General features: G+C 41.5%; 1 protein-coding gene across 1 annotated transcript in view; it reads left to right on the top strand.

The window, feature by feature from the left end:
• The window catches only part of AUH (AU RNA binding methylglutaconyl-CoA hydratase), a 270,894-nt gene that overhangs the window by 124,433 nt on the left and 121,439 nt on the right, over window positions 1–25,022 (top strand). The window contains exons 5-6 of the mRNA XM_073671019.1: window positions 11,774–11,866; window positions 18,756–18,812. Coding sequence (XP_073527120.1) covers window positions 11,774–11,866; window positions 18,756–18,812 — 150 coding nt within the window. The remainder of the gene's footprint in view (window positions 1–11,773; window positions 11,867–18,755; window positions 18,813–25,022) is intronic.

The following is a 25,022-nucleotide window of genomic DNA, read 5'->3' as shown; positions in this document are numbered from 1 at the left end:
ACTAACCGATATTAGCTACTTGGCAGCCTTAACCTATTTGTGTATGTGTTGTTTGGTTGCCGTGTTACATCATTGAAAATATCTTTAGTGGTTTCCTTTTGGTAAATCATTTCCTTTGTCCTTTCTTTTAGGTGAAGCGATGCTAAACCTTTGTTGGCTATCTGACATCTTTCTTTGCTTTTGTTATTTCTTTGGGATTATTGAGTTTTTGAGTATTCAGGGGAAAATATTAAATGTCTCCATACATGACCAGCTTTGTCTCCATACTCCTCCAGTTCCCATTAAGATATTAAGATGGTTTTGCTGCCACTTGGCTGCATTACTGTAGAATTCAAAATTGTTTAATCTCCGTAACAAGAACATAGGTTACATACTATGAATGTAATTTTCTTCATTTAAAGAGGACATTTGACCAGTTTTAGCATATTGCTCTGGCCACATCATGTAGGAGAAAAGAAAGAACATGCCCTTAAAGAAATTTAGAGGAGGCTTTCTCTTGTGATATACAGGTGCATCTCACTAAATTAGAATATCATCAAAAAGTTAATTTATTTCAGTTCTTCAATACAAAAAGTGAAACTCATATATTATATATAGTCATTACAAACAGAGTGATCTATTCCAAGTGTTTATTTCTGTTAATGTTGATGATTATGTCTTACAGCCAATAAAAACACAAAAGTCATTATCTCAGTAAATTAGAATACTTTATAACAGCTTGAAAAATGTTTTTAACATCCAAAATGTTGTCCAACTGTAATGCATGTTCAGTAAATGCTCTCAATACTTGGTCGCGGCTCCTTTTGCATCAATTACTGTATCAATGCGGCGTGGCATGGAGGCGATCAGCCTGTGACACTGCTGAGGTGTTATGGAAGCCCAGTGTTAGAACCCTCCTGTTTGTTTTTTCCATATTGTGTTTTGCGGTCACGTGACCATCTGCCTTTATTTTACAGCTCCACCCTTTTGGCTGTGCTGGGACCTCTAGTACTTTTTTGTCGGTTTGTCTTTTTGTGTTCTGCAACAACTTCTCTGTTTAGGAGGTGTCCCATTTTTGTCCCAGTCCTTAGTTCTTTTAGGGACCCCTCCTCTTATGCTATAGGTCTTCGTTCAGACTAGCTGAGGACTAAGGTGTGTCTGTTCGCTAGGAACAGGCAGCCCGCTACATTGTAGGGATTCAGCTTAGTCTTACTGTAGGGACAGTTTTCCCTTATCTTTCCTTAGTCCATGGTGCAGCTCATAACAGCAAGTCCAGCCTAAAAAACTAAAAGGAAAGAAATTCGGGGATCAGTATGGTTTCCGTCCAGGATTTCGCTCAACGCCTGCAGGGATTGTCTCTGGAGGTGGCCGAGCTCCAGTAACACATGAGTAGCTGTTCTGAAGCGCATTTTGTGGAACCTAAGGTAGGACTGCCTGATGTTTTTTCTGGTTTGTTATATTTTCGTTTGAGACCAAGGTCCTCTGGGAATGAATCACAGCGCATTGGTTTTATGTCACTTTTGCGCAAAGAACCACAGGTGTGGGCCTTTTCTCTCCAACCTAATGATCCATGTTTAAGGTCTGCAGAAGAATTTTTTTCTGCTATGGGGCTATTATATGACAATACTGATCGAATCTCATCTGCTGAGGCAGAACTCAGGTGTTTGAATCAGGGGTCTGGTGATGTTGAAAATTATTGCACACACTTCAGAAGATGGGCCTCAGAAGTTAAATGGAATGATCCAGCTCTGAAATGTCTATTTCTTGCTGGTCTGAGTGAAAGGGTTAAGGATTTGCTAATTGCATTCCCCGCACCTGAGACTCTGCAGGATGCCATGCAATTAGCTGTTCGTGTGGATAGGAGACTGAGATTTAGACAGAATGAGGTAAAGACTCCTGTAATGCCAAATGTGGATTGTGGTTCAACACTTAATGTGATTGATAAAGGGTTTTTGGAAAACCTTAATTTGAAATCCAAACCTTTGTCATCACCTATTTCTGTGATTGCAATTGATAACACTCCCTTGAAATGTATTACTCACAAGGCTGCTGCATTTCCCCTCACTATCAATGGGGTTCACCAAGAAAGTTTGGACTTGGTTGTATTAGATAATTTACCCTCTCCGGTCATTCTGGGATTGCCTTGGTTAAAACTGCACAATCCTTTGCTGGACTGGTCTACTAATGTGATTAAGTCTTGGAGTCCAAATTGCAATGATAAATGTTGTAATGGTCGCATTGCGGCTATGGAAAAAGGGGAATTACCGGTACCTATTCAAGATTTTTGGAGGGTTTTTTCAGAGGAGTCGTCGCAAGTTTTACCTCCTCATAGGGATTATGATTGCGCCATTGAGTTTGTTCCTGAAGCTACTCTTCCCAAGAGTCGCTTGTTTAATCTGACTATCCCTGAAAGAAAGGCCTTGGAGGAGCACATACAGACTAGCCTAGCTGCTGGTCACATTAGACCTTCTAAGTCGCCTGTGGCAGTTGGCTTTTTCTTTGTTAAAAAAAAGGACGGGGGTTTACGTCCATGTCTGGATTTTCGTGAAATTAATAAGATTACCGTACGCAATTCCTACCCATTGCCGTTAATTCCTGACTTGTTTGACCAGTTAGTGGGGGCCAAGTGATTCTCTAAAATTGATCTCCGGGAGGCATACAATTTGTTATGTGTGAAGGAGGGTGATGAATGGAAAACTGCTTTTAACACTCCGGTAGGTCATTTTGAGAATCTGGTGATGCCTTTTGGTCTTAACAATGCACCTGCATTTTTTTCAGAACCTTATTAATGACATCCTGAGACCTTTGATTGATAAGAATGTGGTTGTGTATTTGGATGACCTTTTGATTTATTCACCAGATCTAGAGTCCCATTGGCAGAGTGTACGTGAAGTTTTGCAGTTATTGAGTGATAATTCACTCTTTGCTAAGCTGGAGAAATGTGAGTTCGCTGTGCAGAAAATTCGTTTTTTGGGCTACATTGTCTCCAGCGAGGGCTTTGAGATGGACCCGGTGAAGGTTCAGGATATGCAGGAATTGCCTAGGCCTATTGGTTTGAAATCTATACAGAGATTTTTGGGTTTTGCCAATTATTACAGGAAATTCATTAAGAATTTTTCTGTAATTGTTAAACCTCTAACCGATCTCCCCAGGAAAGGTGCGAATACGGTCCAGTGGACTACTGAGGCCATGGAAGCGTTTGAGTATCTCAAAGAGAGGATCAGTTCTGCCCCTATCCTTATGCAGCCTGATGAGACCAAGCCTTTTTTGGTAGAGGTCGATGCTTCATCGGTGGGGGTCGGAGCAGTTTTGTCTCAGAAGAACAAGGGTGGAGTACATCCTTGTGCCTTCTTTTCGAAAAAATTTCGGAAACCGAACTGAATTATGATGTTGGAAATCGGGAGTTGCTGGCTATTAAACTCGCGTTTGAACATTGGCGTCATTTTTTGGAAGGCGCTAGATTTCCTATTCAGGTTTTCACAGATCACAAGAATTTGATCTATCTGGATGCTGCCAAGCGCTTAAATGCCCATCAAGCTAGGTGGGCCCTTTTTTTTTTCTCGGTTTCATTTTTCTGTTACCTATATCGCTGGTACCAAGAATGGCTTCTATCCTACGGTCGGTGCCGAGGAGGAGGAGCGCATTTTACAGAAAGGAGTTGTGGTGGCGGCATTGGACTCAGTTTTGGAGAATGGGATCCTGAAAGCTCAAGATGATGCTCCATCTAACACTCCCCATGGGAGGTTGTTCGTGCCTAGAGCCTTTAGGAGAGATTTGTTTGTGGAGTGTCATGAGTCTTGGTTGGCAGGTCATCCAGGAATTTCGGAGACTAAGAGACTTATCAGTCGCAGTTTTTGGTGGCCTGGATGACAGAAGAAAGCCATCAAGTGGGTGCGTCAATGTACTGTGTTTGCTAGGTCAAAGGCTTCACATACTCCTGCTGTGGGTTTGCTTTGCCCTCTGGAGGTTCCTAGTGCGCCTTGGACGCATCTCACTATGGATTTTATTACTGATCTTCCTGTGTCCGAGGGTATTACTGTCATCTGGGTGGTCGTGGACCGTTTTCGTAAGATGTGTCATTTGGTTCCATTCATTAAGTTGCCCTGTGCCAAGACACTCACTAAGGCGTTTGTTAAGGAGATTATCAAGCTCCATGGCGTTCCCACGGATATTGTTTCTGATAGAGGACCTCAGTTTGTGGCTCGCTTTTGGCGTGCTTTTTGTGACAGGTTGGGAGTCCATTTGTCATTTTCGTCTGGGTATCATCCAGAGTCTAATGGACAGACTGAAAGAAAGAACCAGGATGTTGAACCGTTTTGCGTTGTTTTGTGGCGGACAATCAAGAGGTGTGGTCTGAGTTTCTGCCTCTCGCAGAATTTGCTCTTAACAATCATACATCCTCCTCTGCTGGGTGTTCTCCTTTTTTTGTTGTACTGGGAGACATCCGTCTTTTGGTTCATTCTTCAAATTGGGGTCGGCGGTGCCGGAGGAGGAGAATTTTTCTGGTGATTTGGAGAGAGTTTGGACTAATGTACGTTGCAACCTTCAAGAGGCTAACAAGAAGTCCAAGAAGTATTTTGACAGGAAACGTAAGGAGGTTTTGTTTACTGTGGGTGACCTGGTTTGGTTGTCCTCAAAGAACCTGCGGTTGAGGATTCCCTCTAAAAAAAACTGGATCCTAAGTTTTTGGGTCTATTTAAGGTGCTTCAGGTTGTTAACCCGTCTGCTGTTAGGTTGGATGTCCCTACTTCCTGGAAGATTAATCCTGTGTTTCATGTTTCCTTGTTGAAAAAGGCTGATGTATCAGATAGGGATGCCACTGTCTCAGTTCCTCCTGTGGTGGAAGACGGCAAATATGAAATTTCTCGTATCTTGAATTCTAGATGGCATAGAGGGAGATTACGGTGTCTTGTCTCCTGGAAGGGTTTCGGTCCCGAAGACAACTCCTGGGTAAGGACGGATGATGTCTCTGCTCCTAGGCTTGTTAAAGCTTTCCACAAAAGATTTCCGGATAGGCCTGGGCCTGGAGGATCCGGATGATCCTCATAAAAGAGGGGGTACTGTTAGAACCCTCCTGTTTGTTTTTTCCATCTTGTGTTTTGCGGTCACGTGACCATCTGCCTTTATATTCCAGCTCCGCCCTTTTGGCTGTGCTGGACTTCAGTGTTTGACTGTTTTTCTCTAGCCAGGTGCTTCTGTGCCTTTCTCTGTCAGTTCGTTTGGTCCTTCTGGGACCTCTAGTACATTTTTGTCTGTTTGTCTTTCTGTGTTCTGCAACAACTTCTCTGTTTAGGAGGTGTCCCATTTTTGTCCCAGTCCTTAGTTCTTTTAGGGACCCCTTCCCTTATGCTATAGGTTTTCGTTCAGACTAGCCGAGGACTAAGGCGGGTCTGTTCGCTAGGAACAGGCAGCCCGCTACATCGTAGGGATTCTGCTTAGTTTTACTGTATGGACAGTTTTCCCTTATCTTTCCTTAGTTCATGTTGCAGATCATAACACCCAGGTTGCTTTGACAGCAGCCTTCAGCTTGTCTGCATTGTTGGGTCTGGTGTCTCTCATCTTCCTCTTGACAATACCCCATAGATTCTCTATGGGGTTAAGGTCAGGCGAGTTTGCTGGCCAATCAAGCACAGTGATACTGTTGTTTTTAAACCAGGTATTGGTACTTTTGACAGTGTGGACAGGTGCCAAGTCCTGCTGGAGAATGAAATTTCCATCTCCAAAAAGCTTGTCGGCAAAGGGAAGCATGAAGTGCTCTAAAATTTCCTAGTAGACGGCTGCGCTGACTTTGGTCGTGATAAAACACAGTGCACCTACACCAGTAGATGACTTGGCTCCCCAAACCATCACTGATTGTGGAAACTTCACATTATACTTCAGGCGGCTTGAATTGTGTGCCTCTCCACTCTTCCTCCAGACACTGGGACCTTGATTTCCAAATGCGAATTGGAACTCTGGGACCTTGTGGAGTGTGTCAATGAGTGCCTTCTGGACATCTGTCAAGTCAGCAGTCTTCCCCATGATTGTGGAGCCTACGGAAACAGACTAAGAGACCTTTTTAAATGCTTTTTTGTTAATTATTTCAATTTGCTGAGATAATGACTTTTGTGTTTTCATTGGCTGTAAGCCAGAATCATCCACATTAACATAAATAAACACTTGAAATAGATCACTCTGTTTGTAATGACTCTATATAATGAGTTTCACTTTTTGTATTGAAGAACTGAAATAAATTAAAGTTTTGATGATATTCTAATTTTGTGAGATGCACCTGTATAATGAGCCACAGTCCTACTCATCTGTGATTTTCTGCACCTGTTGTGTAGAGTAGAGCAGAACTGTGTGTCATTTCAAACACCTCTTGCAGTTTTCTTTTCACTGCAGTCAGTGTGGGGAGAAGGGAAGAAGAGCAGAGCAGACAGTGCCCTGAGCTGAAAGCTGCTAGATGTGTTTGTAATGACATGAAGCTCTGCTCTACTCTACACAGTAGGTGCAGAGATTACAGAGGAGAGCAGGGATGTGTGTCATTACCTATTTCACTGGTAAAAGCTTGCTCTAAACTCCTCTAGTGACGTGTTCTTTTTTTCCCCCACAAGACACCTTCTGTTCATGATTCGGCAACGTCATGCAGGAGAAAAAGTACACATCCTCCGATAAGAATCTCTGCTAACACCCCATCAGTTAAAGGGAAAATTAGAATCTAAACTTTACAAGCTAATATCTCTGCAACATAGATGAGAAATAAAAAAAACTATGTTTTATGTTTTCAGTACTGCAGCCGCTATTTCATGATCTGGCCAGTTTAACTAGGTAAAACAGGTGAAAGGTCCTCTTTAAAGAATTTGTAGTGTACTGCAGCAATATGCTGCACTTCCCATAGACTAGTGATCAAGTTTATCATTAACTTAATTGTTTTCTGTCTTCGCATGCGTTAAGGTAATTCATGGTGACTACTGTTACAGGGAAACGGTAATAAAAAATTATAGTTTGTCATACTAAATAGACACCTGCGAACATGATGTTTGATGCCTGTGCTTGTTCGTCTGTTGTAGATCTGTGTGTAATAGAGTATCCAGTATCAGAAAAAGTACAAGAATTCACTGGGTAATAACTCCAAACCTGAATAACCATATGTGTATTCTGCTTTTGAAACTGAAGGTTGCTATTAAATCAAAGTTTCTTAATCTATTATTACTCAATGAAATTATAAGTTTCAAGTACAGCTCCTCAGAGCTGCATTAAAAATATAAGTGGGTAGGTCCATCTGATCCATTATATTCCATATATGTGTAATAGGTGTTCGACATACAGGAAACATAGGGCTCCCATACTTCCCATCTCGGCACTGCAGAGATAATTGGAGACCACATGCTCATTTGCTGCTGTCTCCATTGTAGTTTATGAAAATTACATATACTGCTTTGCTTTTCATAATGCTAATAAACTACAATAGAGAGAGGAAGATACATGTGTTGCAACCTGATCTCCTCTCTCCGGTGCCAACAGGGTCTCAGGGGACCTCCAATTCTTCTCATATACAGGTTTCATCTAGAGCCCCACCAATTAGACATTTTTGGCGCAGAGTGTGAACAAGCTCACAAAGTGCTATTACTGTGGAGCTTTGTTAGTTATTCCACACCTGAGCACATGAAGCAGGCTTGTAAATGCGACTGCTTGAAAAAATGCAGCTTTGAGGTTCATTGGAGGTTTTGGAGGTATTGTTCTGAAACTTATTTTAGCTGCAAACTAACTTTTGAAAGCCAGCAATGACCAAATTTGAGCTTTTCATTTATTCCCAATATGTAACCTAATTTAGCTAAAATAAGAGAAGCTATTTTATATATATGCTATTTCTGAAAATACCTTGTGTTGCAGATAATGCCTGTGAGTGGTGCTATCCTTGGCCGCTCACAGGCATCACGTGACTCCCGGCTGCAGCCGGCGCTAACATTCCCTGCAGCCTATGTGCTTATTATTCCTCCAAATCCCCGCCTATATGCTTAATTATCATATTCCTCCCCTCCCCTGCAGGGCCCTGTGACGTGCACTGTGCTCCCTGACCACCCGGACATGTGCAAAGCGCCACTCACATAGAGCACGCTTTGCTTCATTCCGTCTGTCTGTGCACTGCACTGAAAGGTTCTATTGTGCAGACGCCGGGAAGTGACAATGACTCCCCGGCGCCTGCGTACTAGAAACTTGTGGAGCAGTACGCAGACAGACGGGCCCGGGATGAAGCAAAGCGCGATCTATGCGAGCGGTGCTTTGCGCAGCCCGGGAGGTCAGGGATCACAGTGCACGTCACAGGGGAGGGGGGGAATATGATAATTAAGCACATAGGCGGGGATTGCTTGGCGTCCCCCGGATGCCAAGCCTGTACAAAATAGAATTGATTAAAGCGCTTTTCTCTGCAATCAAACCTCTACTATGGGCCATACAGGTAAGTATAGATTTACTTTTCTATACCCTGTATGGCCATAGTAGTGGTCTGATAACTCCAAAGTGGTGACACATTCCCTTTAAATGTCTGATCATCCTTGAATAATGAAGTAATACTAAAGATTTGCAGCTTAGTAATAATTTGTTGAACATTCTCTAAAGAGCAAAGCGCATGCTTAGCTGCTGATGATGATTAATGTGCAAATAGGAGTGGTGGGCGACATAGGCCAGTGGACCATGTATCCCTTGTGAGTCATGATGGTTGTAAATACCCTTGCCTGGAAGTTACACTACAAGACATAATAACTAAAGCGTGATTAACTCAGAGGTTCAGCGCATTAATTCTATGCATCTCTATTTCAGGTGGTCCGTGGAATCTCTTAGGTTATAGGCAAGATACTTATAAACAGTTTCCTGCATCAGTGTTTGTATGATTTAAGTTGTGTGTTTGCTATGAATAAATGAAATAATTTTAACACGTCATAAAATTCTACTTAAAGGGTTTTCCCATTAACAAAGTACATTTTAATCATTAGATCTTGAAATAATAATAATTTCCACAATTGGATGTGATTAAATATAATGTTCCTGTGCGGAGATAATCTTATAAATGTGCCCCTGCTGTGTACTGTGTAATGGCTGTGTCTGACCGTACAGGGACATGGTCTGATCATACCACATCTCCTGGGCAGGGGGGGAAGCAAAAGAGTATACAGACAGGACAGCATGGGATTGCAGCTGTCAAAACACCAAAATTGCTGTAAAAAGCAATCCAAACACTATATGTACCCCAAAATGATATCCATAAAACAGTCAGTTCACCACTCAAAAAACAAGCCTCACACAGCTCAATGGAAAATTAAAAAATATATATTCTTAAAAGTTTCTGAATTTTATTCACCACTGAAATAAAAAAAAATAAAAAAGATACAAGATTGGTATCATTATAATTGTATTATGATGCCAGGTCATTTTTTTCTGATGCACAATGAGCTCGATAAAAACAAAACCTCCAAAAACAATAGCAGAATTGTGGGATTTTTTTCTCCGCACTTCGACATTTTCCCCAATTTTCCAGTACAGTGTATAGTAAAATAAATGGCGTCATTTAAAACTACAACTATCCCTGCAAAAAATAAGGTCTTATATGAGTATGTTAACAGAAATATAAAAGAGTTATGACTCCTGCAAGAAGGGGAGGAAAAAATGAAAGCATAAAAATTAGCTTTTGCCGCGGCGAGGTTGAACGGCTTTTGTGAATATTCTTCTGTGGTGTTACTGTGTTCGCATTAGTCTATTGGGAAACTATTGAGGATGATGATACAAGACAAGTGTAATTGTTTGAACTTGAACCTCCTCACCATGCTTTTTACTAATAAATTCAGACTCTTCATATGCGTTTGACTTCTTACAAGACGACTTTGTGAACTCTTGGTTAATAGTGATCATTTCTACCTCAATTTCTAGTAGGCGTAGTTGTTAGGAGAATGTGTTGGACTGTCTGGAAACTATAGACAGTCATTTAGTAATGTTTTGCTAATTGTGTGCTACTTTATGGTCTGTGTCACTTCCATCCAGTCACTTGACACTTCACACTAAGGGTCTAGTTTTTCTTTTATACAGCTGATTAAAACTAGTTGTACCGTAAGAACTGGTGGAGATCATTACGAAGACTGTTATCAACATCTTTCCCTCAGGTTCATCTGCTTGGTGGGGGTGGATGTTGACAAAGGATGGAATACAATCTGTCTGTATGATGGGCATGCGTTGGCAGATGGGCTGTTTTATTTTAGCTCCATAACAATGATTTTTAAGTTGAAAAATATACTGTATACTGTTTTATCAGGAGCCTAAAAGTAGAACATCATTAATTAAAAAAACAATTTTACTTTCGCACTGAACTTTAGATAGAGTATTTGTTTTATACAACTTTTCTCTTCGCCATAACTATTTGGTTGGGTCTGTATGAAAATCATCTGCACAGTTGTGGTAGAGAGCTCGCAGTTTCTCCTACTATGTCTTTTTATGTATATCCCATCCATGTAGCATTCACAAAAGTAAGGAAACTGAAAAGCGCACTGGATTACTCATATTAGCTCCATCTATTAAGCATTCCTAGCTATTTATGCTGAGACTTAAATCATTACACCTTGAAATTACAGAAGTTAACTTTATTCCATTTACTTATTTCTCCTTTCTTATTTAGTGGCAACATATTCCACAGGGCTAATGAGATTTTCATCATTTACATCAGTGTTTGTCCCCAATGAGGTTGACAATCCTGTCTTACACACACCAGGGTTAATTTAATAAGATGCCAATTAACTTATTGCTATGGTTTTGGAGTATGGAAAGAAACCAGAGGAGTCCAAAGCAAGCGCAATACAAATCCACAAACTCCATGCAAATGATGCCTTTGGTCAGGTTTTAACCCAGAAACCCATTGCGTGACCCTTTCACTTTTAGAAGATGAGATCACTACAGTTCTAGTTGAGAATCACTACAGATGTTCTAGTCGAGAAATACGTTAAAGACCGCCATACAATCTAAGACCATCTAATGTGTATGGGGACCATTGTGCTCTCTCCCAACAGATGATGACGGGGGCGATAAGGATCGAGTGGTTTGAATTCATACATCCAATCCTTTTGTACTCCAGGCAGATTAGCCGCTGCCATAGTCATTCTTGTGTATGGGAGAGTCAGGAGAGTTAGCTGGTAGTCAAATGAGACCTGCATGGAGCTGTAATGTGGCCATGTGTATGAGGCCTACAGAAAGTAAATGGCCAGTTAAGCAACACCAATTTTTTTATGCACCACAACAAGACATCCAGTTTAAAATAATCAACTGTGTAGGGTTTCACGCTCTCAAGTAGTCACTAGAATTCACACAGGCACCGAATTCTTGTGTCAAAAGGGAGTGAGGTTTATTGAACATAACCAGTTCTTTAAATGAAAAAATCCCTTTTCCACCACAAACGAAATAACAAAAATCAAAGTCCTTTTTTAATAAGTGCAAAGCAATAACAGGGTCTCACCCAGGCAACATTTCAGGCCCTGCTTTAGGCTGTGTGCTCACATTCACTGTTTACTCACCAGCTCCCACACCTCACACTGCTCAGCTCACCAACTGTCAAAAATAAAATGAATACATGGCCTCCTTCTAGTCCTAGCTAGCCAGATGCGTGCACCTAATCAGGACCTATAGTGCTAGTATTTAACCTTGTCCTACTTAGCTTTCCTACAGCTGCTGCGTCTGTACTGAGTAGATTGCTATGAGATCAAAGAGTGGTATGATTGATAAGTTAGAAATATTTTTTGTACATTTATAATCCTATTTTATTTTATCTCTTCAGCTAATTTACCAATGCCAACCATTGCAGCCTTGGATGGAGCAGCCTTAGGAGGAGGCCTTGAGATGGCATTAGCTAGTGACCTCATCGTGGCAGGTAAGGTTTACTGCACAGACTCATCCAGACATACAATGGAAAAATTCCTCCTCCTTCTGTTTCTGAACTGTGCTGTTATTTGGAGCAAAGCTAAAGGACGCATAATAAGTTCACTAGTTAAATGTCATCTTTGTGCCACGACACAGCTGTCAAGCACATGGAAGATTTAGTAGTGCTCCACAATAGTGTGCATTGATAGGGAAGGATTACTTAATAGCACTAGTCTAGACTAGAACAAGAATACATTCTAACTGACCGAATGCGACAGAAAACCTCTTTCTCTGATTTGGCTTCAAGTTTTATTTGCACAGAGAACATAATACATTTAAATAACAATAAGATAATACAAAAGGTATTACACAGAAATTAATTTGATATAACTAAGAAGGTAATGCTTAACTTATAACATTAAGTCTTACAAATGTTTTTTCCACCTTACCTTGGAGGACTGAAGATTATATAATACCACTTAAGGCACTAACTTGTCAGACAGTACAGCTCTGGTAAGCATGCTGCCCTTTCCTTTTTTACAGCCAGACACTGTGTTTAGGTATAAAACTTCACTGATAAATTGACTCTACTTGTTTGTCTTGCTACAATAGTATTTCAGGAGTGTTTTTAGGGCAGACTTCTGACAGATGAGTACTTCTGGTTGTCCTGTTTGCATGTAGTCCAACCTAAGTTTCTGCCTCTATCCTGCATTCAGATCTAGTGCTTTTAGGGTATGTGTACACGTTCAGGATTTGAAGCAGAAATTTCCTGAGCGTTTTTGCCTTTCCCTGGCAGAAAAAAATGCATGCAGATTTACATGTTCTTTTTGAAGCGTTTTTGTACATCAATGAATGCTTTTTGAAGCTAAATAAAGTTGGTGGGACATTGCTTAAGCCCTTGGATTACCATAAGAACTGGGGTGAGTATATTGGTTAATTTAAATGATTAAAGAATGGGTCTGTTGTATTTCAAATAAAGTGTTTACACCATGTCTGTGTGTTTCTTTACTTTAATTAAAGTTTGCTCATGAAAAGGTCTGGTTTACACCTTGACATCTACAAACAAAAGAGAAGAGCTGGGTGTCAGTTAGCCCCATTCACCCAATCTTCATTAGCATTTCCATTCATATAATTTATGCGACTGCTGTGAGATGCTACTTTTAGCCTGGAAAGGTGCCATTAGGCAAACATGGTCCCTGGCCATTAAATAACATCTGTTAGCCGCTATGTCCCCCGATCAGCACTCAGCAGCGCTTTGGACACAACGTATTTATTCACTTGTCTCCACAACAGAAATTTGACCACCAGAATGTATTGGTTCAGTGAACACATGTGGATTTACCTACATTCAGTAGAATGCAACGTTTTGGATGCAGCAAAAATTTGCGTCCAAAGCGGCGTTACATCTGAATTATGGGCACAGAGCCTAAAATGGAAAAAAAAAAAAAAAAAACGGCGTGGGCTCCCGCATCATTTTTATAACTAGCTGAGGGAAAGCTGATCGCTCGGGGCTGATATTAGTAATCGCAGAAGGGGCCATTAGCCAACAATGTTCCCTGGCTATTAATATCAGCCCACAGCTGTTTGTTTAGCCTTTACTGGCTAGATTACAGAGGGACCCCAGAAAAAAATTGACGTGGGGTCCCCCTAAAAAATTTAGCCAGCAAAGGCTAAACTAAACAGCTGCGGGCTGATATTAATAGCCATGGAAGGGGCCATAACTACTAGCCCCCTTTGCGGCTATTAATATCACCCCTCAGCAGTCCCAGAAATGGCGCATCCATAAGATGCGCTAAATCTGGCGCTTAGCCTTGCTCTTCCACGCTGCCCTGCAGTGGTGGCAGTGGGGTAATGGGTTTGGGGTTAACATCAGCCTTGTATTGGCGGCTGACGTGAAACCCAGGTTAGTAATGGAGGGCATCTATAAGACGCCCCTATTACTAACCGCGTAGTAAAATGGTCGGCGCATTTTCAATAAAAGACACTGGCAGAATAAAGAATTTTAATGAAATAAAACAGACACGGTTCTACAATTTTTTTTATTACCTGCCTCCGTGAAGCCCTCGATCTCCTGAAAAAAACGTAAAAAAAACAAACAACAATATTCCTTACCTGTCCGCCGTCAACGACGTAATCCACCTAACGTCCACGACGATCCGAATCATTTCTACAGCTGTGACATCAGCAATCGCGGATGTCACAGCTGTAGATTATAGCACTGTATACTGACAGGGGTGTAAAATCACCCCTATCAGTATATAGTGCTGCAGGTGAGGTCACTGGGGTTCATCAGCTGAAGATCAGCTGATGAGCCCCAGTGAGCTAGAAAGCGTGGGAAAATTCTTGTGAATCTTCCCACACTCGGCATCAGCTGTTCGGTCATGAGACCGATCAGCTGACTACTGGCTTTAGCAATCAGCTGATGGTCACGTGACCATTATCTGATTGCTGCGGCACTGATCACCTGATGGTTACGCGACCATCAGCTGATCGGTGACGTCACTGATCATCTGATGGTCGCATGACCATCAGGTGATCAGTGACGTCACCGCAGGTCCTGGAAGTACACTGCGGGGCGCCGACGGGACAGCATCGCCCAGGAGGACACCGGCGGCCGCCGAAGAGGTGAGTATGAAGGTTTATTTTTTTATTTTTAGTTGTTTGTTTAGCCTTTACTGGCTATATTACAGGGGGACCCCAGAAAAAAATTTATGTGGGGTCCCCTATAAAATCTAACCAGCAAAGGCTATTCTAGACAACTGCGGGCTGATATTAATAGCCATGGAAGGGGCCATAGATCCTGGCCCCCTCCGCGGCTATTCATATCACCCCTCAGCAGTCCCAGAAATTGTGCATCCATAAGATGCGCCAAATCTGGCTCTTAGCCTCATTCTTCCCACTGCCCTGTAGCGGTGGCAGTGGGGTAATTGGTTTGGGGTTCATGTCAGCCTTATATTGGCGGCTGACGTGAAGCCCAGGTTAGTAATGGAGGGCGTCTATAAGACGCGCCCATTACTAACTGCCTAGAAAAGTGATCTTCGCTTTTTCAATAAAAACACGGCCGGAATAAAGTATTTTAATGAAATAAAAACACTGTTTTAAAAATGTTTTTAATTGCACGCCTCCGCGAAGCCCTCGATCTCCTGCAAAAAACGTAAAATAACAAACAACTGTATCCCTCACCTGTCCGCCATCAACGACACAGTCTACGATCACCGCTGAATGTCCCATGACGATCTGTGTCACTTCTACAGCTGTAACATCAGAGATCACTGATGTCACAGCTGTAGAATACTGCACTGTATACTGACAGGGGTGTAAAATCACCTCCTGTCAGTATACAGGCTGCAGGAGGTCACTGGGGTTCGTCAGCTGAAGATCAGCTGATGAGCCCCAGTGAGTTTACCACCATGAGAACATTCTTGCGAATGTTCCCACGGTGAGCATCAGCTGATCGGTCATGAGACCAATCAACTGATGGTCACCTGACCATTAGGTGACCGCTGATGTCACCGATCAGCTGATGATCGCATGACCATCAGGTGATCAGTGACGTCACCGCAGGTCCTGGCAGTACACTGCGGGGCGTGAGCCCGCGCCTTGCAGTGTACCGCTAGCCGCAAAGACAGAACATCGCCGCCGGGGACCAGGAGGACACCAGGGGCCGCCGGACAGGTGAGTATACACTCCCTGACAGAAGTTATGTCGCTTATCCATGTTATGTAAATAAAAGCTTATAACCTGACATTAAATTCATCCATTGATTTTATAAATTACTCTTCTGAAGGCTGAAACCCTCCCAAATTTGGTATGGGTTAAGAAAATAAATTGGCATCAATGCTGAAATATTGATCATTTAATGAACACAGAATGGTCAGATTTTGGCAAGACAAAAGTTTTGTCGTCCACAGAAAGTAATGTGATATTCAAACAAATAATTATCTTAAAATACAAATATATGTTGCATAACATTGGTGAATGAAGTTGTGGTGCTATTAGAGTCATATTTAATATTTTGTGTGACTTCCATGAGATTGAAGGACTGCATCCATGCGGTTCAACAATGATTCATACAATTTATTAATGAAGTCATCAGGAATAGCAAAGAATGCAGTCTTACATGCCTCCCAGAGTTCATCTGGATTCTTTGGTTTTGTCTTCCAAGCTTCCTCTTTCATCCTACCACAAACATGCTCAATGATGTTCATGTCTGGTGACTGGGCTGGCCAGTCCTTGAGCACCTTGATCTTTTTTGCCTGCAGGAACTTTGTTGTAGAGATGGATGTAAGAGATGGTGCTCCATCCTGCTGCTGAATTTGACCCCTTTTATGATTTGGCTATTGATTTTGCCTTCCACCTTGCAAATGTTTCGCACACCCCCATACTGAATGTAACCCCAGACCATGATCTTTCCACCACCAAATGTAACTGTTTTCTGGGTGTATTTTGGATCCATAACGGGCTCCAGTGGGTCTCCTGCAGTATTTGCGGAGGCTGTGGTGTAATTCTACTGCAGATTCATCAGAGAAATCCACCTTCTGCCACTTTTCCAGCGTCCATCTGTTTAACAGGCTGTGGTACTTTGCAAATGCCACACTGTTTTTTATTTGCCTTTTGTTTAGTGCTGGCTTCTGGGCACTGATTAGACCATGGAGGCAATTTCGAGACAGAATCCTACAAACTGTTCTAGTTGACACAGGGACTTGAGGTGACCAGGCCTGTTGGAGCTCTGCTGCAGTGGAAGAGGGGCTTGCTTTGAATTTTCTAACCAACAAATGTTCCTCCTGAGCAGTTGTCTTGCGGGGTCTGCCGGACCTGGGCTTGTCAAACACATCTCAAGTCTCCTCAAATCTTTTTTTAATTCTTTGTACTTAACGCTGAGACACATTAAAGGTGCCAGCCACCTCTGCAGTGGATCTGGTCTTCAGCCTCTTGATAATCAAGGCTTTGGTCGCAGGGTGGATTTTTGACATGTTGTCAGAGCTCAAGTTGTAGTTCAAGTGAAGGTCTGGGGTGCTGGGTTTCTTTTTATACACACCCACTAATTAACCTATCATTTACTGAGCACTGGTGAGGATGCAAACTAGGATTGGGTGCATTATATGACCAGGCGACAAAACCTTTGTCTTGCCAAAATCTGACCATTCTGTGTTCATTAAATGATCAATATTTCAGCATTGATGCCAATTTATTTTCTTTACCTAAACCAAATTTGGGAGGGTTTCAGCTTTCAAAAGAGTAATTTATAAAACCAATGGATGAATTTAGCGTCAGGTTATAAGCTTTTATTTCCATAACATGAATAAGTGACATAACTTCTGTCAGGGAGTGTAAAGGTTTTTTCTTTTATTTTTTACTTTTTTATTCTTTATTTTTACTACTGCAGGCTGGGAAGAGCAGACTGCTGCTCCTCCCATCCACGCTGCTCTCGCTGTTATCAGCCAGAGCAGCAGTCGGACCAGGGTACCACCTGCAGCGCGATTCCGACGCGATTTTGCGCCTATTGATTTTCATTTGAAACAGTTTTTGCTGCAATGGTAATTCGGAGCGGAAATTTCTGCGTCATGTGCACAGCACATGTGGATTACCATTGCTATACATGGCAGACCTATTAACAAGTGGTTTTAATGCGTTTCCGCGGCGGAAAATCCTCCCCGGAAATGCATAAAAACCACATCGTGTCCACTCAGCCTTACTGGATGAATGTGGATAAAGCTTATTGTTGTAACTGATAACAATCCACTATACAGGAAGAATTAAAATGTAATGAGTACTCACCAACCTTGTCTTCTTTCACATCTCTACTTACAAATGGCAACAATCTTAGTATCTGGATACTGATACTGGCAGTACTATTATTTTACTGTTGTCCTGATAAGTGCTGATTATCCTTGACGTATTCATGAACCTAAATAAAGTTACGGTAACTGTAAACCTATTATTCGGCAGAGATGCAGTTGTCATAATTTGCGCTTATTTACATGGGTTGTTGGCATTATTGGGCAAAAGCTATATTCGCATGCAGTGAAAAACTGGGTGGCACATTTTACCAGCCAAAATGATCATAAGTGATAACAGCAGTGCAGACACATCACCATATGAAAGCTGTTGCTAGAGTGTTAAATGCGACCACTTTTTATCAAGCTTTCTGCCATTACCAGCTGCATACATATTACGCTTAAATATAGATTGGGACTATTTCACTATACCCAGAACATAAGGGAAACTGTCCACACACACATATATCACTTATAGGGTTGGCCCCTTTCAAAAAATCACAGTCCCAAGGCACTGTTTGTTACAAAATACCAAACCGTGGTTCACCCAAAACATGAGGGAAATTGTTCATACATATATCACTTATAGGTGTTGACCCCTTTGTTTGGAAAAAATTGTGGTTCTGGGGCGCTGTTTGTTTTTGTTTTAAAAAAACAAAATACGCCAAACCGTGGTTTACTCACTCACCCCGGGTCTGCCTTACTCCCGGTATCCGTTATTGGCTGCAGCGCTAGCGTCACAATTTTAAAACGACTATTACTCTTTACTCTATAGGTGCACCATTTCTAATAACACTTCGCTGATGTAATGTACAAACCCTATGAAGTCTGTAAAACTTGTCTATAGAGTCTATAAGACGTATTGGCGTGCTGATTCTTTTCTTCCCTCAAACAAACTGAAGGAGAAAAGTAGCCTAGGACACCAATGGCTATGCCTATAGAAATAAAAACTATGTACTATTACTTTACTGAAGGATTCAGGAGCGCCACCAAGTTTTCCTTCCTGTCAGTTAATGAACCTTGCTTGATAATGTTTCCTAGAAACATTTCCACATATGAGTATATTTGATTCAGACAAATACAAGAAGATGTCTTATATTTTGGTTATATTCCTTTTTTCAGCTTCTTCAGCAAAAATGGGTCTTGTTGAAACCAAGCTGGCCATAATTCCTGGAGCAGGTAAGGTTGATTCGTATGTGAAAATACTTCCATTCCATCATTTAATAACTGTATACCATCCCTCCAGCTACTTGAAGTAATATATGAATAGCCATGGGGCTGTGCATTTAATGCCCAGACAAGCTGAGTTCTTTCAGCTCAGGCTAATGGAATAGATGAGTTTTGACTTATAGACCTGATTTAAAATGGGGGTTGTTAAAATCGGGCCCATCATGTCCATACTGGTCCCGCATGCTCATACCTCTGTAATGCAGTGGAAAAAAAACAAAAAAACATTTTAATCAGCCCCTATGAACTTACTTACTGATTTTATATACCGTTTTAAATTAAAAAAAATATTGTGAAAGGTCTTCTTTAAATTTGCATTTAATTTGTGCTTCTGCTTTTGGATATTTATTTGGAAATATTTTAAATAATGAGTGGGTGAGAAGGGAATGTTTGGACAGTTTGTAGTAAATATGAAGTTTTTGTAAGTATGTAAAAAAAAAAAAAAAAAAGTGTAATGAAACCAATATTTATGCAAAAATTTTTAGACTACAAAAATTAAAACAATCTTCAGATGACGTATTATTTTTAATGTTACATAGTAACGTAGGTTGAATAAAGACCTAGGTCCATCAAGTTCAACCTTTCTCCCCCATTTGTACTTCCTACACTAACACTATACTAACTTACTCGTACTAGGCCTTACAAATGTATTTCCATTTTTATTTTTACTGCACTATTACAATTACAAATGAACCAGTTTATAGTTTTTTAAATAGTTTTTTTTTTGTATTACTCTTATGGTATTACTAAAATCCCTGTACCTAAATCTGTTGATCCAGAAGAAGGCAAAAAAAAACAGGACACGTTCAGCCAATTTGCATCACGGGGAAAAATTCCTTCTTTACCCCAAGAAAAGGTGACCTATACTAGTAGATTTGATCCAGGGTTCTTGTACTGGTGTAATATTTTGTCTAATTTAACTCTAGCCCACAATGTTATGTGTATCGAGGAAATCGTCCAGCCCTTTTTTTGAAAGCTGTTATAGTGTCGGCCATTATTACCTCCTGTGGTAGGGAATTCCACAGTCCAACTGCTCTGACTGTAAAGAACCCTTTCTAACTGTTTAGGTGATGGAATCGCCTTTCTTCCACCCATAATGAGTGCCCCCTGGTCCTTAGTATAGTCTTTGGAAGGAATAAGTCATGTGCTTGTCCTTTGTACTGACCACACATATATTTATACATGTAAATGAGATCCCCTCTGAGGCCTCGTTTTTCTAAGCTAAACAAGTTCAACTTTTTCAACTTATCATATGAGAGGCCTTACATCCCTTGTAATAATCTAATTGCCCACCTTTGAACTGACTCTAACTTCTGAATATCCTTTTTAAAATGTGGAGCCCAAGATTCTAGATATGGCCTCACCAGTGATTTATAAAGGGGTAACAGTACATTGGGATCGCGGGATTTTATTTCTCTTATTATACACCCTAAAATCTTGTTTGCTTTTGCGGCTGCTGCTTGACATTGAGTACTGCTGCTCAGCTTACTTGTAATCAGAATACCCAAGTCCTTCTCCTGTTCTGTAGTGCCGAGTATACTCCCATTTAATGCATATGTAGCAATAGGATTACTCCGTCCTAGGTGCATTACTCTACATTTATCTACATTAAACTTCATCTGCCAAGTGTTTGCCATTCAGTCATCTTATCCAGATCGTTCTGCAATATCGTGATGTCAAGATCAGATTTTAATATCCTACATAGTTTGGTATCGTTAGCAAAAATTTACACTTTACTCACAATCCCATCCCCAAGGTCATTAATAAAGAGGTTAAAAAGAATCGGCCCTAACACAGATCCCTGTGGCACCCCTCTGCTGACTATGTCCCATTTAGAGACATGGTCTCAGTCGCACGTCATGGGTCTTGCAACAGGATAATGACCCAAAACACACAGCTAAAAACACCCAAAAATGGCTAAGAGGAAAACATTGGACTATTCTGAAGTGGCCTTCTATGAGCCCTGACCTAAATCCTATTGAGCATCTTTGGAAAGAGCTGAAACATGCCGTCTGGAAAAGGCAACCTTCAAACACGAGACAACTGGAGCAGTTTGCTCATGAGGAGTGGGCCAAAATACCTGACGAGAGGTGCAGAAGTCTCATTGACCGTTACAGGAATCGTTTGATTGCAGTGATTGCCTTAAAAGGTTGTTCAACAAAATATTAAGTTAAGGGTACCATCATTTCTGTCCAGGCCTATTTCATGAGTTACATTTTTTTATAAATTCTGTGGAAGCTGAAAAGCAATGTCTGACTTTCATTTGCTCATTTTCATAGATTTTTAATTTATTATTACTTTTGTCAGATTCAAGTCATTTCTGTGACCATTGTGGGTTTTTCTTTCATTAAACGAGGGGTACCAACAATTTTGACCACTTGTGTAGTTCCCCCAAGTCCTTGCTTCTGTAGCTTCAGTATAAGGCTGTCATGTGGTACAGTATCAAATGCCTTTGCAAAGTCCAGATAAATCACATCAGCCGCATTACCAACATCCAGATCTGCACTTACCTCCTCATAGAACCCCAACACGTTGTTTAAACACTACCTATTTTTCATGAATCCGTGCTGATTATCATTTACTATATTATTCTCCGCGATATATCTCTGCAGGTCATCTCTTATGATGCCCTCAAAAAGTTTGCACACTACTGATGTCAGACTTACCGGACGCTAGTTACCTGGATCCACCTTCTTACCTTTCTTAAATATCGGTACCACGTTGACTATCCTCCAATCCTGTGGCACTACCCCTATTACAAGAGAGTCTAAGAATATGAGATACAGCGGTTTGTCAATTACTGAGCTCAATTCCCTCAGTATCCGTGGATGAATACCATCTGGTCCAGGGGATTTGTCAATGTTTAATTTGCTCAGACGCAGGCATACTTCTTTTTGTGTTAAACTCGTTATATTAGGAGGAGAACTTTGATTTTTGCCCTGTTGAAAGATTCCTGGAGCAGACTGTTGGTGAACACGGATGAAAAGTGTCTGTTTAATATCTCCTCCTTTTCTTTGTCCTCTATAATTATCTTGTTACTATCGTCTTTTAAAGGGCCGATACCATCTGATTTACTCTTTTTGGCATTGATGTATGTATAAAATCTTTTGGGATTTAATTTAATGTCGCTGGCGATTTGTTGCTCTGTAAATAATTTTGCTAGTTTGATTCCTTTTTTACATTTCTTATTTAGGTCTTTATACTCCTGAAATGCTATTTCTGTATTCTCGGCAATGTTGCATTGTCCATGGTTATAAATAACAATAGGTCAATAAATTCATAAAAGTGTTAAGATTTCACAGCCCTCTTCTATCTCTTGGTACCCCCAGAAATATGAAAACATTTGTACGTGGTTAAAAAAAACAGTATCATAACAGCCAGGGCTGTGGAGTCGATAAGCTAAACCTCCGACTCCTCAGTTTCCCTGACTCCAGACTCCACAGCGCTGCCTCACTACTGAGCATGTACATAAAGTGCAGCACAGATTCATCTCACTGCCTCACTACTGAGCGTGTACATAAAGTGCAGCACAGATTCATCTCACTACTGAGCGTGTACATAAAGTGCAGCACAGATTCATCTCACTGCCTCACTACTGAGCGTGTACATAAAGTGCAGCACAGATTCATCTCACTGCCTCACTACTGAGCGTGTACATAAAGTGCAGCACAGATTCATCTCACTACTGAGCGTGTACATAAAGTGCAGCACAGATTCATCTCACTACTGAGCGTGTACATAAAGTGCAGCACAGATTCATCTCACTGCCTCACTACTGAGCGTGTACATAAAGTGCAGCACAGATTCATCTCACTACTGAGCGTGTACATAAAGTGCAGCACAGATTCATCTCACTGCCTCACTACTGAGCGTGTACATAAAGTGCAGCACAGATTCATCTCACTGCCTCACTACTGAGCGTGTACATAAAGTGCAGCACAGATTCATCTCACTGCCTCACTACTGAGCGTGTACATAAAGTGCAGCACAGATTCATCTCACTGCCTCACTACTGAGCGTGTACATAAAGTGCAGCACAGATTCATCTCACTGCCTCACTACTGAGCGTGTACATAAAGTGCAGCACAGATTCATCTCACTGTCTCACTACTGAGCGTGTACATAAAGTGCAGCACAGATTCATCTCACTGCCTCACTACTGAGCGTGTACACAAAGTGCAGCACAGATTCATCTCACAGCCTCACTACTGAGCGTGTACATAAAGTGCAGCACAGATTCATCTCACTACTGAGCGTGTACATAAAGTGCAGCACAGATTCATCTCACTACTGAGCGTGTACATAAAGTGCAGCACAGATTCATCTCACTGCCTCACTACTGAGCGTGTACATAAAGTGCAGCACAGATTCATCTCACTGCCTCACTACTGAGCGTGTACATAAAGTGCAGCACAGATTCATCTCACTGCCTCACTACTGAGCGTGTACATAAAGTGCAGCACAGATTCATCTCACTACTGAGCGTGTACATAAAGTGCAGCACAGATTCATCTCACTACTGAGCGTGTACATAAAGTGCAGCACAGATTCATCTCACTGCCTCACTACTGAGCGTGTACATAAAGTGCAGCACAGATTCATCTCACTACTGAGCGTGTACATAAAGTGCAGCACAGATTCATCTCACTACTGAGCGTGTACATAAAGTGCAGCACAGATTCATCTCACTGCCTCACTACTGAGCATGTACATAAAGTGCAGCACAGATTCATCTCACTGCCTCACTACTGAGCATGTACATAAAGTGCAGCACAGATTCATCTCACTACTGAGCATGTACATAAAGTGCAGCACAGATTCATCTCACTACTGAGCATGTACATAAAGTGCAGCACAGATTCATCTCACTGCCTCACTACTGAGCGTGTACATAAAGTGCAGCACAGATTCATCTCACTACTGAGCGTGTACATAAAGTGCAGCACAGATTCATCTCACTGCCTCACTACTGAGCGTGTACATAAAGAGCAGCACAGATTCATCTCACTGCCTCACTACTGAGCGTGTACATAAAGTGCAGCACAGATTCATCTCACTGCCTCACTACTGAGCGTGTACATAAAGTGCAGCACAGATTCATCTCACTGCCTCACTACTGAGCGTGTACATAAAGTGCAGCACAGATTCATCTCACTGCCTCACTACTGAGCGTGTACATAAAGTGCAGCACAGATTCATCTCACTACTGAGCGTGTACATAAAGTGCAGCACAGATTCATCTCACTGCCTCACTACTGAGCGTGTACATAAAGTGCAGCACAGATTCATCTCACTGCCTCACTACTGAGCGTGTACATAAAGTGCAGCACAGATTCATCTCACTGCCTCACTACTGAGCGTGTACATAAAGTGCAGCACAGATTCATCTCACTGCCTCACTACTGAGCGTGTACATAAAGTGCTGCACAGATTCATCTCACTACTGAGCATGTACATAAAGTGCAGCACAGATTCATCTCACTGCCTCACTACTGAGCGTGTACATAAAGTGCAGCACAGATTCATCTCACTACTGAGCGTGTACATAAAGTGCAGCACAGATTCATCTCACTGCCTCACTACTGAGCGTGTACATAAAGTGCAGCACAGATTCATCTCACTGCCTCACTACTGAGCGTGTACATAAAGTGCAGCACAGATTCATCTCACTGCCTCACTACTGAGCGTGTACATAAAGTGCAGCACAGATTCATCTCACTACTGAGCGTGTACATAAAGTGCAGCACAGATTCATCTCACTACCTCACTACTGAGCGTGTACATAAAGTGCTGCACAGATTGATCTCAACTAAAAGTATAGCCCCTTAGATCAGGAACAGAGCAAACATTTATAGGACCTTTCATAGCTTTCCCAGATTCTTATGAAAACATTTACAGCATATCCTACATTGTACTACGGTACCCAATTTATTATATATTTTAGGAGTCGGTCCATTTTATACCGACTTCACCAAAATGGACTCTGACTCCACAGCCCTGACAACAGCTTCAAGAGGTGTTGTCACCTGAAACAGCCATTATAGGACATGTTCACTATAGATGCTCTGTTGGATTAGTGATAGAGGCCATGTTAGTTGTCACTTTTAAAATTTAGAGAAAATGAAATGCCTCTAGCTCCTCCCATCTACATAGAATTGTATT

The sequence above is a fragment of the Phyllobates terribilis genome, unplaced genomic scaffold (assembly GCF_046119375.1).
Source record: "Phyllobates terribilis strain yellow unplaced genomic scaffold, ASM4611937v1 Scaffold_1__5_contigs__length_1240528914, whole genome shotgun sequence".
Lineage (NCBI taxonomy): Eukaryota > Metazoa > Chordata > Amphibia > Anura > Dendrobatidae > Phyllobates > Phyllobates terribilis.
The sequence above is the reverse complement of the archived record's forward strand: the minus strand, read 5'-3'. Positions and strand labels throughout refer to the sequence as shown.